Source organism: Schistosoma mansoni (assembly GCF_000237925.1).
Source record: "Schistosoma mansoni, WGS project CABG00000000 data, supercontig 0166, strain Puerto Rico, whole genome shotgun sequence".
NCBI lineage: Eukaryota > Metazoa > Platyhelminthes > Trematoda > Strigeidida > Schistosomatidae > Schistosoma > Schistosoma mansoni.
The window spans coordinates 430,974-449,862 of record NW_017386054.1 but is presented as its reverse complement, the minus strand read 5'-3'; the positions used below and the strand labels follow the sequence as shown (position 1 = coordinate 449,862).

Genomic DNA, 18,889 nt, shown 5'->3' with positions numbered 1-18,889 from the left:
TCACTTTTTATTTTTCCCTAAATCTTGGGTTTCGATATTATTCTATATTTTCACTCCACAAATTCATCTTTTCTTTCTGAAACGTATTCTATATCTTCAGCTTTATTGTCACGAATGCTATTATTATTCTGGATTCGTTGCTACTCATCATATTGACTTCTTTTTATTCATTTTGAACTGTGTCAACCTGGGTTGATGCACATTCATCCCAGGTCCTACATCCACGATGACTTACTTGTAATAATAAGCCATGTGACTCATACATTCAACTACTGAATCGGATCAACTATCTTAGGCGACTAGGGTGACAGCCGTTAGAAATCAATCACGTAGATATTTTCAGAACTTTAATTTCGGCTAAATTAAGCATACAAAAGAGCTTCTTGAAACCACTGTTGTCATTTCAAGTTGATTAGGCAATAACATGGTCCTAAATGTACAACAAATTGTTCGAACTTGAATGTTTTGAAAAGCGACTCTTCATTTAAGCGAAGGTCATTTGAGGATTCATGAGAAATGTTATTCTTGAATTTAAGGTCCAATTAGTGTATTTCTCATTTATAAAGATCATCGGCATCAGTAACAATCTGACAGTACTTTATCAACAGGTATGAATCCTAACAACTTATTCAGAAAAGGAAAAATATCCACGTAAACCGAGTAATAAAATCACTTCGTTGAATCAATTTTGTATAGCTATTATGCATCGATCTACTTTGTTAACACTTTGCCAATTAGCTTTTAAAAACAGTCTTAGTAAATATTCGAAATATCGTTAGAGCAAAAAAGCTGAGAAACGAATTAGTTTCATATTATTGAAAAGTTGATACATGATTAAGGAACACATTAAAATAACTTCATAACTTAGATGTAAGTAAACATACCTTTGTAAAAATGCTAACATGTTCTCATTTTTCACACTTTTCACAGTTTTTGTACATTCTGTGACGCATGCCACAACCACATCAAGGAGACGTTCAACATAAAAATCTGAAAAAGGGTCCGATAAGTGCTTCTCCAAAGCCACAAGTCTTTCCTTGATATCTATATACTGATCAGTACGGAATTCGCTAAGATTTAAGCATGACTTGTTCATGATGACTACAAGTGGGGAAAAAACAGAATCAAATTTATATATGTTAGAATAAAATTTTGGAATTTTATGTAGTTGATGAACAGATGTAATACGATACACTGTCTAAAGGTTCAAATGAGTGTACAGAATATTATGATGAATGAGGATCTTCAAACTAAAGATTAAAATAAAGGTACCAAAACCTGGCTATTTTGAATAAGGTTCTCTATACTTAGAGGGGAATTTCACTTTTTTTTATCAAGTGCCTGGAGGGTCAATTGTTGAAACTCTACATGGCTTCACAATACTCAAAGACCACTCGATAGTCTACTACTATAAATGTCAGTATCTCGAATTGAAATCCCTCTCCACGATACTTGTGAGGGGGTTTTGAAACTTAAAGGAACGGCTATCGTCAGTCAGTCTGCTACAACGTAGGACCAGGCACATATATACATCAGTTCAAGTTTCCATACTTCATTAACACAACAAGATGAACACCGAATTCATAGCAGTTAATTTAATGGTGGTAATATGGAAATGAAAGATTGTATGTCAGGATATAATACAGGAAGAAAGACAGATATGAAGCAATTTTAATCTCGTAGTTCAAGGGAAGACAGAGAGTGTATACACTTACGCCATTGTGATCGATTCTGAGCCATGTCATCCAGAGTCTCTAACCATTGGTTACGATAGTCGCTCAAACCCCAACCAAGTAGTCTGTATCTACCAACATAGCTCAGACTAGAAGTTAGTGACTTCAAGGACTGAAGCTACGTTTTGGTTTGGCCACCCCTAACTTTTACCAACCATCCCCAATACTAGTCAGCATTGCGCGTTGCGGTAAACGATGTTCAGGCATACGTAACACGTTGTCCAGCCATCTCAGTCGATGAAGATTCACAACCTCATCAACTGATTTACCATCATTCCCTAATACCCTGTGTCTAACCTCACTATCACTACCGATTGTCTAATACTTTTGCCGCACCACTGCATAATCATTCGATTTGCCTCTAGGGCTGTCACTGTGATGAAAGGGAGAAAGAATATGTTTTAGGATAATTAGAAATTTTGAAGGTTATTCAGGACTTAGAAATCATTATTTAAGCTTGCTGATTGGTCACACATAACTCGAACTGATATTTATACAGCAAACAGGAAATGTGCCGAACCATTCCAGTTTATTTATGGTTACAACTAAGTAATGACTTAATTTGTCTACACAGCTTTTTTACAGGTTTATTCAACTTCCTAGGACGTTTTGGTGTGCATTACAGAGCATTGCAATTAACGATAGCACAGCTGAGGCATGTCATTCCTACATAAAGTCAGAAATTTGATAAGTTTAAAAAACAGAGCCACTTCCCTAGCGTTTTGATTAGCTAATTCTAATAAGTGTGGCAAATTTCTGGGAGCGCCTAACTATCAAATAAATATAGGCCTTCATTTAATGTGATTAAAATGGTTCTTATATCTAAGTGCATATAATATAGTTCACTGGTGTTACGTTCAATAAAATAAAATCACAAAGTTCAACGAGTTTGCTGCCAGTTACTTTGAAATTTGATGACTAGCATCTCCCCATATGTGTACTTATATATGCCCTTTCTATTTCTGAAATAAGGTAAGCAAAAATGTCACTCTTAAACCTGCAAATATAACTTCTATTTGTGTAGACACTTTTTTAGGGGGAAAGTTAGGCATACGATTAAAGCTAACGTCATGAATATTATCAATATTATCCAGTCAGATACTCAAACTCATGCTATAGGGCGTTTTGTACTCCAAGATTTTTAAGGAAACCAAAAATGAAATTTCAAGTACTCTTTAATCAATTTATACGATTTATTTAACCTTTTTAATATCAGTGTGTTTTATAATATCATCAATAACAAATAAACTTAGTGGCCTTAAAGATCTTTATGCTATATATGGAACCATATCTATCACCAAACTGGGATAAATCAAGTGGAACGGACTTTAGTTATGTGGCCCGATAGATGAGAATCGGATACTTACACTGCAGTGCTACATCAGAACTACAATTTTTATGAAGCAAACTATTTTCCTTTCAAATCCACAATGTTTAATGACCATTTTCATCAAAACCATTACATTACAGTATGGTCGTTAATAAATTCCAAATACCTACTGGAAAATTATAAGACACTGAATAGTAAGTACATCTGTTATCTAACGAAGTGAGTGTTCATTTGGTAGTATACACATGGGAATACACAGTTTATCCAACTGATTATTAAGTAACAAACTGTTCACTTGATACGCGCTTACGGAAAAAATAAACTTCATACGTTTTGATCAAGAGGTATCTCGTGTGAAACACTAATGGGAAATTAAAAGTGATACCAAGGGTTACAGAAAAAAACAGAAACAGAAGAGCAGATGAGCAGGGTAATTTGTATGTATTTAGCATGAGATCACTTCGGCTAGGTGAGATATTGATATCGCTTGGGTAATCGAACCGAAGTAGGCGAGATGAGGTGACGATCATCACCTTAAAGACTGAAAGGTGAATGTTTTTACTCAATAAGCTACTGACTATATCGTATGTTTCAATAAGACGTGATTAGTCAATTTATTCAGAAAGAACGACAGTTCAGTGAACTTCGATCTTATGATTCCCTTGTAATATGATCAGTCCATATAAAACCGGGATGGGAGACGCATATTATAGGGCCTCAATTAAGTTAACGTTAGTTGAAATTGGGTTTCTGACTTGGATAAATCAGCACATAACGTTTCTACATTACATGAGGATTTATGTCATTTTTAACGGTGCGTCTATTGGACAAATTAGTTGCACATATCATTCAGTTGGCCAAGCAGTATGAGATATGCCAACTCATAATCTGGTGAGACTATAATTCATGGACAATCTTTGAGCAACGCTAAAGTAAACCTGTAAAAATTCGCCTACTTACTAGGGTCAAAGGAAGTTATAAGCTAGCATGAGAAATTGGAATCAGAAGTTGAAACTTAGAATTAAAAATTAGAGTAAGGGTTTTCAACAAGAACTAATATCAACTATAATGCTAAGATGCAATTTACCAAATGCATGAATGAATATTGGGCCAAAATCCAAGACTTGACAACCTCAATTTCATTGTTTCGTCCACAAACTACAGTCTTGCCCATAACTTTAATCTTGCTGAGCGTTATCCTGAGTATTTTGTTTATCAGTGATCTCCAAAAATTGATGGCTTACATTTATGAATGAGCTTATGTATCCCTCAATGAACTGATAAGCTACACTTATCTGAAGGCAAGCTAGGGACTATACAGAAGGCTAACTATCCATAACTTGACAAAGAATAAAAAGTAACTCTGACCAGTGTTCATGATGTTTGAAATGAACACTGTATATGTAAGTCAACGACATTATCACAATGTGCACGAACAAAAGTTTAAAAACATATAGATCGCGTCACTATGAAAAATACAGAAACGCCAAGAACCAGTGCAGTCAATTTCAGAGTTGTCTTATTAGGCGAAATTTAATTTCAAGTAAACACATTCTAACAACGTTCCATGGTTCAGTATCATCAAAACTAGATGTCATGGTAAAATAAATGTGAATGTTGAGTATAGGCAATCTGAGGAATTTAACAGTTTAGGGCACCAATGTATATTGTATTACTTTTAAATTAGTGGAAAGTATTTTGGTAGAAAAATCCAAAGGTTTATATACTAGGATGATAAACCAAACCTTCGGAAATAAACAGTCGCTGATCAACCAGTCGTAATTTGAAGATTTTTAACACCCTAACGTATAGCTAGTTGCCAAATGAATTCCATCTGAAAATCTTTGACCTGAAATTGTTTGAAATCGGATCTTCACCTCCACAGCTAGATTGGGCTGCTGGGTAAACACATTATCCAGGTGATAAAAAAGACTAAATGGAGACTTACATGTCTACAATGATGAATACTTTACTAACACTGATAAAAGGTTAAAAACACGGAGGAATATGATAATGGACTAAACCTACAAAGTAACAACAAACCTTTGGTAAGCACAGAAGTACCGTATTCATTTAACTAGCCACTACTTCTGACCTCACTTTGTTTGATGGTTCCAAACGATTGAGGAAACAAGGAATATATTCATGTAAAAAACTGCCATGTGTAGTAAGATAATTCATATCTTCGGAAAAAAATAGATGTAAGTTAAAGCAATGTAGGAAAGACTAAAACAGGCTTGATAAATCTGAGTACCATGTTCTAAGTGGTCACAAATGGTCGTAGGGCCCTAGAAAAAGCTTTCTGTAAACCAGCCTCTGTCTGTGAAAATTGCTTATTTGACATCTGTAAATAAGGACTTGCTCAAATGAACACAATCATAAATAAAATAATCAGTCGACCGAAATGTGGAACCTTTGATGTTCTTATGAAAATAGGTTTTCTATGGGATCCCAGATCAGTTGATTGGGTCATTTTAAATAGCGAGAATGCCTCAGGACTCAAGGAATCCTAAGAAGTATAAATGGCCTCCCCACTGTTTTTTATGTAAGTAAAAAATTATAAAGGCTTAACACTGGACGTGAGAGATCAATTTAATGGATAAACCTTGTATACCTTTTGGGTTCTATTATGGGGTGCTTAAGTTTGAGAAGCACTTCCGTGCACAGCAATCTATCTCCTATCTTGAACGTTGCCAAGGAAAGGCTTTCGGTTTTTTGATAATAAAGGAGCAACAACAAGTCTTGATATACTTCCCTGTTTTTCGGCTATTCTAAATTTCAGATTGCTTGGATTCTCAAAAAGCCGTCCAGTTTTTGTTGTAGGCCTTTTATTGGTTATCTGGAACAAATTGAGTGGCGTAAGTAATTTCCAGGTCCTTTCTGGCTCTGAGGCATGTGTGGTGCTCTTGGATTCTCTTTATCGTTTTCGAAGGGTGTAATCGTTGTTGTATTTATCCTTTCGAGGTACAAACTGGTTTAAGAACACGAAGTATTGTTCTGACATGATTTGTATTTATCAAACGTTTACTGTATCCTTACTCAACAAACGTTACATTTTTGATCGAAATGATCTGTTCTGAGCTTAGCTTTCTACAGATTACCTTTATTTTTGAGTCTTATTTGAGTTAGTGGCTAATTGTGGTTTTGCCTCCCGTTACTCTTCGGTTTTTGCAGTATTTCACGTCAAGACTAGTTTCAACATTCTGTTTTTTCACGATCGTGAACTTCCACTAGGACTCATTTGACAATTTATATTTAACCACTGTCACTCAAATCATTTGTATGAGACTTGGATGCCGTTTTGCAGTCATCAGTGGTATGCAGTGTGACAAATGCGAAGGTTGGTTTCTCGAAGTCTGCAAGGACCTTACTATAACCGCCCACAATATACATAGGATTTCATGACTCAAGTGGACTTGTAGAAGGCACAACATGACTGCTGAGGGTTTGGTAAGCAATATCATTATTCTTCTTACAGGCCTGCGGAAAAAACTGTCAGCAGCTAGTAAGATCATTCTCGAAAAGGGTGAACAAACACAGACGAGACGTGAGTTAAAGTACAGGGTCTTCGGTAGCATTAGTATTGAGGGAACATGTTGGAACTCAGCACTTTCATTACATTAGCAGCATTGGATTTTTCTCAGTAGACTTGTGTCCCACACTACAGACTCTCTAAATGAACTGTGGTCCCCAAAACGTCTATTGTAAGCGACTGGATTAATAGAGTTAAACCGGGATTAAAAGTCGCTGTCGAAAATGATGGGCAGCCCAGGTCTTGTAAGAAAATCATCTAAAGAATCGACCGCGTAATCTATTCCTAAGCTTATCCAACCAGTCAGTCAAGCACACGGGACCTCGGAACTCAATTTAACTGCCAAAAAATGATTCGAATCTCAACGTACCCAAAAGCCCGTGGAAACGATCACGGTTTGAGATGATTCTCTCATAATTACGAATCCTAAAGACAACTCACACTCTCCTCTCAATCAGCAGGATAAAACGACACAATGCTTTAAGAAAAGTTAAACAGGAAGCTCAGACTTCCTGAAATTGATCCACTAACTGTCACATGCTTTGCCCGTGGAAAGGATGAACAACACATAAATCATCCAAGACTTCTTCATGAAACGTTCACTAACACTCCTGATGTGGAGGATGTTCTACTGGCTGGTGACGAACTGAAATCATTAGTGGATGTAAAGATACTGCTTGGTGTACCATATATGTAGCGCAATCTCAATCCGGAACTTACCACAGGAATCTCTTGAGACTTTCTTTCACGCACAGGAGCGATGACAGAAGACAGGTTTTAATAACAGATGAAGCCAGTCGATTAATTTGCTTACAATCTGAAAAGCCTATTCTGTTAAGTGACCTCTCTGTGACAAGCCAGAACGGCAGTTTCCGAATCGTTAGATACCAATGGTCCAAAAAACTTTACAATGACACCGCTGACCTCCCGGCAGAAGAGTATTTTCAAACATTTCAACCATCCTATACTAACTATATAGACGAGAGCTTCCAGTGAAACTCAACATATTTTTCCGAAGTTAAGCTGGATGCTGACTCGGTGTATCATAAACTGCAGCATCCAAACAAGAACATTTTTCCGGGCCCGTATATGGTTCATCCTCCTATACTAAGGGAAGCAGCTTCAATTTTGGTAAAATCTCAGCGTGGTGTTCTCAGATTCGCCAATACGAGACTCTGTACAAGAAAGTCGGAAGCTGGCTCACATTACACCAATTTTCAAAGGAGGTTGACTTAGTGAAACTTCAAGCTACCGACCAAGAGCACTCCTCTCAGTACCCTCAAAAATGACGGGTTCCATGACCTACGATGGTGTATGTAACTAGTTAATATCCATAAATTTTTTTCACCACAACAGAACGATTTCAGGAATGGCCACTCCTGTATGACCAACCTTTTGACTGTGGTGAACAGAGAAACAACCACCCTTGATAGGAAGGGGAAGGTTGGCGTCATATTCCTTGACTTCTCAAAAGCTTCTGATAGCACCAATCATATACGTCTCGTCAATAAAGTCAAACCGTTAGGCTGCAAGTCGCCGGTAATCGATTGACTCACTTAATATCTAAATGATGACCATTCTAGGGTCTGGTTCAGCACTAGAACATTTTCTTTTCCTAATTCACATAAACGGACTTCTTCAGTAAGGATCGTCTGATTTATTGATTTGCAAGGGTGATTTGAGCCCAGGGAGAAAAGTTTGTGACCAAGACGATAACTTGACACTTTGGTAGGATCTGACTCGACTTCAAAGTTAGGCGGATAGCAATAAACTTACCATTAACACTTCAAAGTCATAGTGGTCCGTCTGTGACATGTTGCACACTACGCCTACGACCTAGACAGCTCCCTCTCTAGAGGTATCCCAAGTTGTAAAAGATTTACAAGTGCTGACACCCTTTGATCTTCAGTCTCACACAAACTGCGACAAAAATACCCTTTGAGCAAACCTTGCATATTTTGGTCCAGTATGACGATAAAACTTTCCATATAATCTTCAACAGTTTTGTACGACCCCATTTGCAGCACGAGAATACAGTGTTTTCTCCCTCACTCCAAAATAGTAAGAATACACTAAGACATATCTAACGGTGAGCCACGAAATCAGTTTGTGGACTCAAATTCAAACCTTATAAAGAGCTCATCAAATCGCTGAATCTTTTCCCATCAAGTTGTAGGCGTCTCATCGGTAAGCTTCTAATGACTTGTAGCATTCTAAACACTCCTGGTTATCCAATTCAAACACAGGCTTAAGTCCAGGTCCGACGAAAAACCTTCATAGTAACACAGAAGTCAGATACTTAACATGGCTGAATGGACTGCAGGCATACTATTTACTCCTTACGAGTCGCTGAATTGTGGGATTCACTACCTAGCAAGGTAGTACACCATAATTACCGAGAGCTCTTTAAGAGAACCCTTGACATATTCTCAAGGATCCAGGACGGTATCTCACAATAATGTACTAACATCCTCTTTTTGCAGTTAATTATACCTAGGTTTCTACCTGGGAGTATCGGTACTGTACTAGGTACGGAAGCTCACATAACAATTACAGTGCATCTTGAAAAATGGACAGTTTTAAAGTGCTTAACCCTCTATTACACTCGATCAAAATGTTTTTCATTTTTTCTACACGGTAAAACTTTTGACAATTTTCCATTGGACGGTTACATCCTCTCCGTTCAACCGACCCCTTTTTACGTGGATCTATTGAAGTGCTAGTAATGTTTCTAACTATATCTCTTTTTTGGTATCACAACGACAACTTGCATCTGTTTATCATCGGATTTGCTGAGCCTGACTGGTTTAAGTAACAAGAAGTTATCTGTCATGTATCCAGATAGTGAAATAGGTGTGTTTTGAAAACAGACAAGCATTCACCTGACCAGTCGCCTATAGCGTATGTTAGGTTCATGGAGTCTGATCTCGGTGAGTCATTCTTCTAACATCAGTTCAATTTCGTCGGTGTTTCGTAAGGCTACTTTTAACAGCAATATCATAAAGGTAGTGATGATTCTTGACGCTACTAGGCTAACGTTAATCGGCTGCATTGCCGTTTGGAAATCAACTCATGGTTTAGGTTAAATCACATCTATATACTTGGTTCGCTCCCTGGGTGGGCTTAGCCTAGACGTGTCTTCAGAGTTATAACGACCATCTACATCAGGTAGTGTTTTTAAGATTAGTTGCAGTTGGAATGAAGAAGTTATATGTACCTGCGCAGGACTAGAAGGATCCAAATAAAGCCAAAGTTTAGAACACTGGTATTCGAGCTTCTTTGGTTTGAAGGAATCCAAGTCATTCAGAGAAGCAATCAGGAAAGATTATATGAATCTTAGCGTACAATCTCCAATCTGGCAAAATGTCAGCAGAGTTGAGTTTCACAACAACTTAAAATGTGCTGTTGTGCTGGTGCTTGACACCACTATTAGCTGGTACCAGGTCTAGAATACTTCACAGCCAGAGTCACTGGCTGGTGCTTACAGACCTATTCACTTTGAAGGAGTTTCCACTGATTTCGATGAGAGCAAAACTAGAACTGTTGAGTTTTATTACATTGCATTATATTTCCTTTGGTTATTGTGCATAAGTTAGTTTTGGTTTGTGTCCTCTTGTGATCTCACTGGCCTACATATCGGTCACCTTTGATGAGTGATCTACTTTAAATTGCTCAACGTCAGTGAGAAGAAATGCGCATCAGCAGTGCCAGGAAGCCTGTCGCATGGCCTCATATAGCCCCTACCAGCTTGCGTAATTCCTGCGTTTCTGTCAGGAAAATTTGATCATTATCCCTGAAGTCAAGCTGGTTTCTGGATCTAAGACCAAATCACTATGTATTTTTTAGGCCAGCACTGTTACAGGAGGAAGTGAGAATATTAAAATGAATAATAACTTATATCTTGAATATCAATAATAATAATAATAATATTTTTCTGCAATAGCAGGTACACGCCATTTTTACAGGCATGATCTACAATTTACAACATATACTGGTTCACAGTATGCATCCCAAGCAAGGTTGCTTGGTAATTATAATCTATAAAAGTTGATAGCAGTTCATTCGTTCAGATATAATGTGTTTTCATAAGAATAGTTTCCAAAGGGGCATGGCGTTCACGTTACATACCAGATCCAATCTCGACAAAAAGTGTATTAGGGTTTCGGTCGTGCTAAGTATTTATGTACTGCAGCTTTTTAAGTTTATAGTTGTTATAAAGTAGGCTCGTGGAGCGTCTGGTTTGAACTATGACCTTGAGAAAGCGCGTTCGTCGAGCTTGTTCCAGATGTCAGAAGTTACATAGCTTCACCCTCAGAGCAAGATTCTGAAGAGAAAAAAAAGAAACCGAGGAGCAGCAAGGCATTTGGATATGGACGATAACCAATGCTTAACATTTAGTAGTGGAACAGATGGGGGTATGATAAATTATTAGATTAAATTGATACTAGCTCATGTTGCAAGAGTGAACTGTGATTAGGGGCTGCAGAGAAGAGAATGCAGTAATAAAGAACAATGAGTTGTGATATTTATCAAGGTGGAGTAGGTTCCAATGAAGGAAGGGAAGTCAAGGTTGGAATGAGGAAGAACAGAGAGTGTATATAGAGAGTAGAGTGTTGAGTAAAATAGCAACCATATCCTTTACAGTCTGTTTTTTTCATCATCCGATGCCTGCCACACAGTTTTCATGTAAAAGTTCGAGTTAGCACGTTATAGGTTGTCTTAGTAGAATAGTTAATCCAGCACAAAAATTAGAAACATGAGTCTGAATGGTGAGTGTAGGAGAACGACCTCAATATCGCAGATTGATTGACTTGTTCTCATCCATAAAGAGCCTGATACAAACAAAATGTTCTGTCCCACAAACACGGGTAGATTGAAGTCATCGCCCTCACCATCAATGCTTGTTGGTCAGTAACTCCACCCTCCCTCCTTTTGTGATGTTAGGCTCATTTACGCTTATTTTTTGGATATATATCATACCTCACACAATGCTCTGTGTTTCACATCCTGTTGGAAAACACTATTTCTATAAGTACCATTTTACAAGCTTATCAGACAGTTACAAATTATGGACTGTGGGTAAGGCTTCGATGCAATGTTTTTATTGACTATATAGTAAAGTGTAGGTTACGAATAGTCTTCAACAGAGTATTGTTAAACAGGATGAAGGATTCCGTGGATGCCCAACTTCGAGATCAACAAACTGGATTTCGTAAGGATAGATCGTGTACAGACCAAATCGCAACTCTACGTATCATTGTGGAACAATAAATCGAATGGAATTCATCACTGTACACCAACTTCATTGACTGCGAGAAAGCATTTGGTAGCGTGTACAAGACAACACTATGAAGACTTCTTCGATACTACAGCTGGGTTGCCTGAGATGATAGTCAATATCATACGAAATTCCTATGATGGAATAAACTGCCAAATCACCCATGGAGGACAACTCACCGACTCATTCTAGGTAAAGACCGGTGTTAGGCAAGGTTGCTTACTCCCAACCTTTCACTTTCTCCTGGTGATCGACTGGATCATGAAGACGTCAACATCTGGAGTGAAGCACGGGATACAGTGGACAGGTAGGATGCAGCTGGACGATTTAGACTTCGCAGATAATCTGGCTCTTCTATCACACACGCAACAACAAATGCAGGAGAAAACGACCAGTGTAGTAGCAGCCTCAGCAGCAGTAGATCTTAATATAAACAAAGGGAAAAGCAAGACTCTCCGATACAATACAATATGCACCAACCAAATTACACTTGACGGAGAAGCTTTGGAGGATGTGGAAATCTTTACATATCTGGGCAGCATCATTGATGAACACGGTGGATCAGATGCAGATGTGAGGGCGCGGATCGGCAAAGTAAGAGCAGCATACCTACAACTGAAAAACATCTGGAGCTCAAAACAATTGTCAACCAACACCAAGGTTAGAATTTTCAATACAAATGTGAAGACAATTCTACTGTATGGGGCGGAGACGTGGAGAACTACGAAAGCCATTATCCAGAAGATACAAGTGTTTATTAACAGTTGTCTACGCAAGATACTTCGGATCCATTGGTCAGACACTATCAGCAACAAACTACTTTGGTACAGAACAAACCAGATTCCAACAGAGGAAGAAATCAGGAAGACGCGCTCGAAGTGGATTGGGCACACCTTGAGGAAATCACCTAATTGCGTCACAAGACAAGCCCTAACATGGAATCCTGAAGGTCAAAGGAGAAGAGGGAGACCAAAGAACACATTACGCCGAGAAATAGAGACAGACATGAGAAGAATGAACAAGAACTGGATAGAACTAGAAAAGAAGGCCCAGGACAGAGTGGGTTGGAGAAAGCTGGTCGGCGGCCTATGCTCCATTGGGAGTAACAGGCGTAAGTAAGTAAGTAAGGTTACGAATAAGAGTATAGGCATTAAGTAGGGTATAGTGTAGGATATTTGTTTACCTTAGTAGGCGGAAAAGTGTAGATTTATATTAGTTACAGATAAGGTAAGATAACGAGTGGTGAAATAATATTAATGGCAAGGCAACATAGTGTACAGATGAGTAAAAAGCTGATTAATAGACAAGAAGTAACTTACACTAAATTCGCGCTGAGGTTTATTTTTTTTCACTGTTTCGGACGGTGTTTCTTTACTCAAACCTCCGACGTATTTTTTTTTAATTTTGCCTTTAATCATTTTCGTTTTCTCACTGCTTTGATTTTGTAGTTTGATAATTTTGTCTCGCGAACCCTAAAAATTATAGAACAATACATTCAGGTTGGAGAGCTGTAGTTTATGAATAAATTTTTGGCATCAAAATGGAGATTTTATCCTCTTGTTATTTGGATCGTAAGTTACGAGTGTTTCAATTGACTGTGCTTGAATGAGACCAGATAATATGCAAAACATGCATGATGCCACATTTATCGATTCCGCGAAGTCTAGTAACCTTCCTTATCCGCGACGCGATATTTCTAAGCCACTTTCGTTGTCAGTGAAGTTGTCATGTAGATGCTGGTGACCTCAAGCCTCTAATTAAATCACACCTCAATCTTCTGACAGTAATAAGATAACTGTCCTAGCAACGAATTGTATATATTCTCTTTACCAAAATCGACTGAAGGCACATGTTATTGAGTATTTTGAACTTCTAAATAGTAAGTCCAGTCATATTAACTTCCAGGCTTACCTTAAAACTGCAGTTGTTGACAAGGCATCCTAGCATTCTGGCTGTTTGGAATACGTGTTATCATACGCACAGCTATGCACTGACCTTCTGAAAGTATTTAGCTGGGATAATAATAAGTATATCTGTCTTCTACTATTCTGAACAATTCGAAGTTACGAAAAGTTGCTAAGTCTCTGCTTAAGATAAAGAAATCTACAGTCAAAAGAACAACTGTGTGGTGAAAGTTTGTTATGTATTTTTGGTTGCCTAACCCCTCGAAACACCATAGACGTGTCTAAGAACGTTAAAATGTGTAAAGTTATTGAATGAGTATTATGAACATGTTAATCTTACGTAAGAATTATATATTACTACCGATGGATGCAGTCAAACAGGTATTTGATTTTTGTCTTCCGCTATGGTCAAAAGAGCCACCGAAAGGAATTTTGTGACACGTTTAAGATTCCCAAAAATCAGCTAATGAAACGGGAAATTATAATGCACCAAAACATTCCTGTATTGAAGAATATTACAACCAGATATCTTCATAATGGTATAAACTATTCCTGATAAAAAACGATTACATTTGTGTTGGCATGAGGTTGTGTAGATTGTTGGGTTTCACTTAAGTCAAAGACTGACCTAGGCAAGGCAGACATTGAAAACATGGAGACACTGAACAACTGTCTCATCGAAGTGTGAAGCTCCTTAGAAATGCTCATCCACGATTTCGCAACAAGAAATGGGACCCAGAATCTTCTTTCTCGCCCTCAAACGGTTGGCCTCAGACGACCCACACTAGGATGAGATGGTTTTCAAGTGTTTCCAGGTCTTCAGTAGTTGTCTAAAATAAGGTAGGTTTGCAGTTTCAATAACACGTCTTATCTTCAGAGGTTTTTTTTATATTGTATGCCATTTTCAAACATTACCACGTTAACATAAAAGGTATTTGTGTGATATTTTGTTGGTATTCGAAGAACTGCCTGTTCGTGACTCTAAAGGAAGATGTATGGAAACTGGAGAGATACATGAAAACGTTTGACCTTGATCGCTTACGAGGACACCTGAGTCGTTGATGGCTCTTCTTTGGATACAGTTTGGAGTGTTCATAGCTCTTTTCAGCAAAGAAGTATGAATTCTCCTCCTAAGCTATATGACTCCAGGATCAAGCACAATGGCAAGTTGGAGCTGACTATTCAACCTATGGAACGTCTTGAAAATAAAAAACGTGGAAATAATAATGTCTACCAACTCGGAAAACCGTGTTGATAGGTTACCTGTCGATTCATATAAGGCTCATACAGATAATCCGGGCGGGAAAGCTCACATGTTCCAAATTGAAAGCATAAACTGTTTATATATGAACGCCGTGAGTTTGCCGGATAAAATGGATAAACTAGGTGAATTCAGTAATGCTAATAATGCTCATCTGATAGGAATATCCAAAACTTCGATATCTTCTCAGTTTACTGACCAGGAGCTAGCAATACCCGGTATGTCTTTGTTTTGCAACGACAGAAAAACAGGAATTGGTGGTGGAGCAGCCTTATACATACGATCATGCCTGGAGGTACACCAAGTTCGCAACTGAGAGTTTGTCAGTCTTGATGAGTCCGTATGGTGTTCAGTAAGATTGTCTAACACCTCAGGATTTCTAGTTAGTGTCATCTACAGAAAGCCCACTGCTGACATGGAGTACGACAATCGTTTGCTGGAAGAATTAACTAGCTCTACGCGTCTCGGATTCTCTTGTATCCTGATTTCAGGGGACTTCAATCTTCCTGGAATCAACTACTGACGTCGAGTACGAAAATCGTATGCTGGAAGGATTATCCCGCTCTACTGTTCTCGGATTCACTTACATCCGGATTCTAGGGAACCTCATTCTTCCTAGAGTCCATTCCGCGAAACATACTTATATTGAAGGTGAATACTCTACTGAAGCTCAGTTCTTCAACCTCACTTAGGATCTGAGATTATTCGAAACTGTGAAGTCGGCAACTCGTTGGAGAAACAGTTAGACGCCGTTGCGCTAAGGCCGTGTATTTACAAACGAAGGACTCCTAATTGACAACCTCTCAATCCTGACGACCACAGTATCATAGCCTTTAGTTTTGTCAGCTAAGAAATCCTACCGACAACAAGCGCTGGAATCTCAAACGGTTGCATGTGTCAGCTTTACAGGACGATTTACAGCAGATGGATTGGGAAGTTCACCCTTAACTTGATGTGGATCCTCAGTGATATTCCTTACTGCACACGCTCTTATTTGCTAAAAGACAGTCTGTTCCTCAAACGGTCCCCAAGAGCTACAAGCAACCTACATTCGTGTAAAACCACACTCTACGTTTACTAAACCACAAAAGGCGCTGTTGAGCGGAATGTAAACGAGCTGGTAACAACGGCGCGTACATGAAATACAAACATACAACGAACATATGCCCAAAGGCAATAAGAGAAGACAGGCGTCAGTACCAGAACAAGCTTACCGATAAATTTGTCTCCAATCCATAAAGCTTATTCCGTTACGCAGCTTCTCTCCGACAAGCCAAAACTGAAGTTTCTCAACTGGTAGGTCCTAATGATCCTACCAATAACGACAGGGATGCTGCTAACCTTTTGGCTGAACAATACTGTCGGACATTTCAACCGACCCACATCAACTCTGCTGATTAAAGCTTCACCTGCAACTGCACAGGACTTCCCGGAGTGAACCTGAGAGCTGACCCAGTGTTCCGGAAACTGCATCACCTAAAAATAATACTTCTCCTGGTCCGGATATGGCTCATTCTGCTATACTGAGGGAAGCAGTTTCAGTCCTAGCAACACCGCTTAGCGTGATGCTCCCACACACGCCAAGCCGAGGAACATTGCTGTAAATTTGAAAGCTGGCTGACATCACACCAATTTTTAAGAGATAGACCGAGGGAACCTTCAAGCTATCAACCGGTGGCACTTCTCCCCATACCTTCAAGAAGTATGGAGTACCTGATATGCCACGATATACACTACTATTTATTATCTGTAAACTTTTTCCACCCCATCAGCACGGTTTCGGGAAGACCCTGACTGCGTTGGACAGATGGGAAACCATCCTTGATTGCACGGGGAAGGTTGACATCATTTATCTTGACTTCTCAGAAGCTTTTGATAGGGTCAACCATATATGTCTTATCATTAAGCTCAAAAGATTGGGCATCAAATCACCTTTGATTGACTGGCTCACTTCATATTTAAAACTCGACATTTTGAGGCCACAGTTAACTTCACATTCTCTCAGGCTACGGAATGTCCAAGTGGGATCCCCCAAGGTTCAGTTCTAGGACCTCTTTTCTTGATTTATAATAACGACCCTCCACAACAGGTATTGTCTGACTTGTTGCTTTTTGCTGATGATGTGAAACTTTGGAGAGAGATGCGCAAACAGGAGGATATGCTGGCACTTCAGGACGATCTAATTCGAATTCAAAGTTGGGCAGAGGACGACGGACTTACCTTCAACACTTCAAAGTGTAAAGTAGTCCATCTGCGATACGTTGCAGACTATAGTTACAACGTGAGAAACTCCTCTCTAGAAGTATCTCAAGCCGAAAAAGATTTAGGAGTGTTGGTACCCTACTATTTGTAGTCTTACGCTAACTGTGACAAGAATGCCTTTCGAGCGAACTTTGCATTGGCAACATTGAAGCGCATTTTTGGCCATTTTGATGGTATAACTTTCCACATAATCTTCAACAGTTTTATTCGTCCCCATTCAGAGTACAGAAACGTAGTATTTTTTACCACAATCCAGAAGGATAAGGACATTGAAACGTATCCAGCGGCTAGCCGCGAAATCAGTCTGGGGACTCAAATTCAAGCCTTACGAAGAACGTCTCGAATCACTGAACTTTTACCTATTAGAATACAGGCGCCTTAGAGGTGACCTTCTTATGACTTACAGTATCCTTAACACTTCTGGTCATCCCCTTAAACATCTCCTTAGGCTTAGTCACAAATTCTGCTCCGTAAGAGTTGTCAAATGCTGGAATTCGCTGCAGACTGAGCTAGTTCAAGCAACTTCCCAGGAGTATTTTCAGAGGAAACGACTTTTTCTTAAGCACTAAGGATAAAATCTTATTACGATTTACCGATTTCTTTTTTCCTCTTTTATCGTCATCATACCTGGGTTTCTGCCTAGAGGTATTGGTGATCCACTACTACAAAACACGGAAGTCCGTTAGACGAAGGCTTATTCTATTCCATCCACAGCCATCTGAACCTTCCGGAGCTTTATTTAAGGTTGAATAAAACCATCCAAAATGTGGGAATAGGATAATGTATTTAGTATAAAGAGAACAAGTCCACAGAGTGATAACGCCTGCATCGTTGAACCATGGCGTTTTAGTTCGTTAAAACTAACATGGATGGCCTCCTGTTTTTAATGCGTATTGGGCCACATTTGTGGGAGACACAAATACATCGTCTATTCTACTGAAGTAGGTGAGAGTGTAAACTACTCTTTTTCAGGAGAGGCTTATGTAGACCTCACTAACCGGTCTAACAGAGATGTAAATTCTTTCAGGCACTCAGTACTAATTTAAAAAGCCTTACTGAGACGTATTTCATGTACGTGGACCCTTACCTACAAATACTACTGATCTGTTACCTCTAAAAAATGGATGGAAAATGTATGCAAGAGTCTTCTATCTGGTCCACGACCAGTGAATCTAGTCTGCTGTCCAACACCGTCCTCTTATTCCTTAAATAGGGCGAAATCGAAGCTGGCAAACATCAAACCAATTTTCAACAAAGCCCGAAACACTGGATTCTCAGACAACTGGCCAGTAATTCTTTCAATATCACAAAACGCGACCAACCGTTATATGTAGAAGGCTTTCTTCCCAAAAAATTGGTTCCAGAAACGTCTGCTTGTGCATCACCAAACTACTTATTTTGATGGAGAGATGAGCCACCATTCTTGATCTAAAGTGAACGTGTTTGTAATATCTTGATTAATCAAAGCTTGTGACAGGGTTATTTGCTGGCTTCTAAGTAATAAGCTGGAGAAGATGCATATCATCTACATTGATTTTGATTTCGCTTAAATAATCGATTGCTCAGGGTCGGAGCAAATTAATCTCTTG

The 18,889-nt window shown here is 38.8% G+C and overlaps 1 protein-coding gene across 1 annotated transcript in view; it reads right to left on the bottom strand.

Annotated features, from left to right (window-relative positions):
- The window catches only part of Smp_151140 (serine/threonine kinase), a gene marked incomplete at both ends in the record, with an annotated part of 104,597 nt that extends 103,501 nt beyond the window's left edge, over positions 1-1,096 (bottom strand). The window contains one exon of the mRNA XM_018797464.1: positions 885-1,096. Coding sequence (XP_018646797.1) covers positions 885-1,096 — 212 coding nt within the window. The remainder of the gene's footprint in view (positions 1-884) is intronic.
- Positions 1,097-18,889: the final 17,793 nt, after the last annotated feature.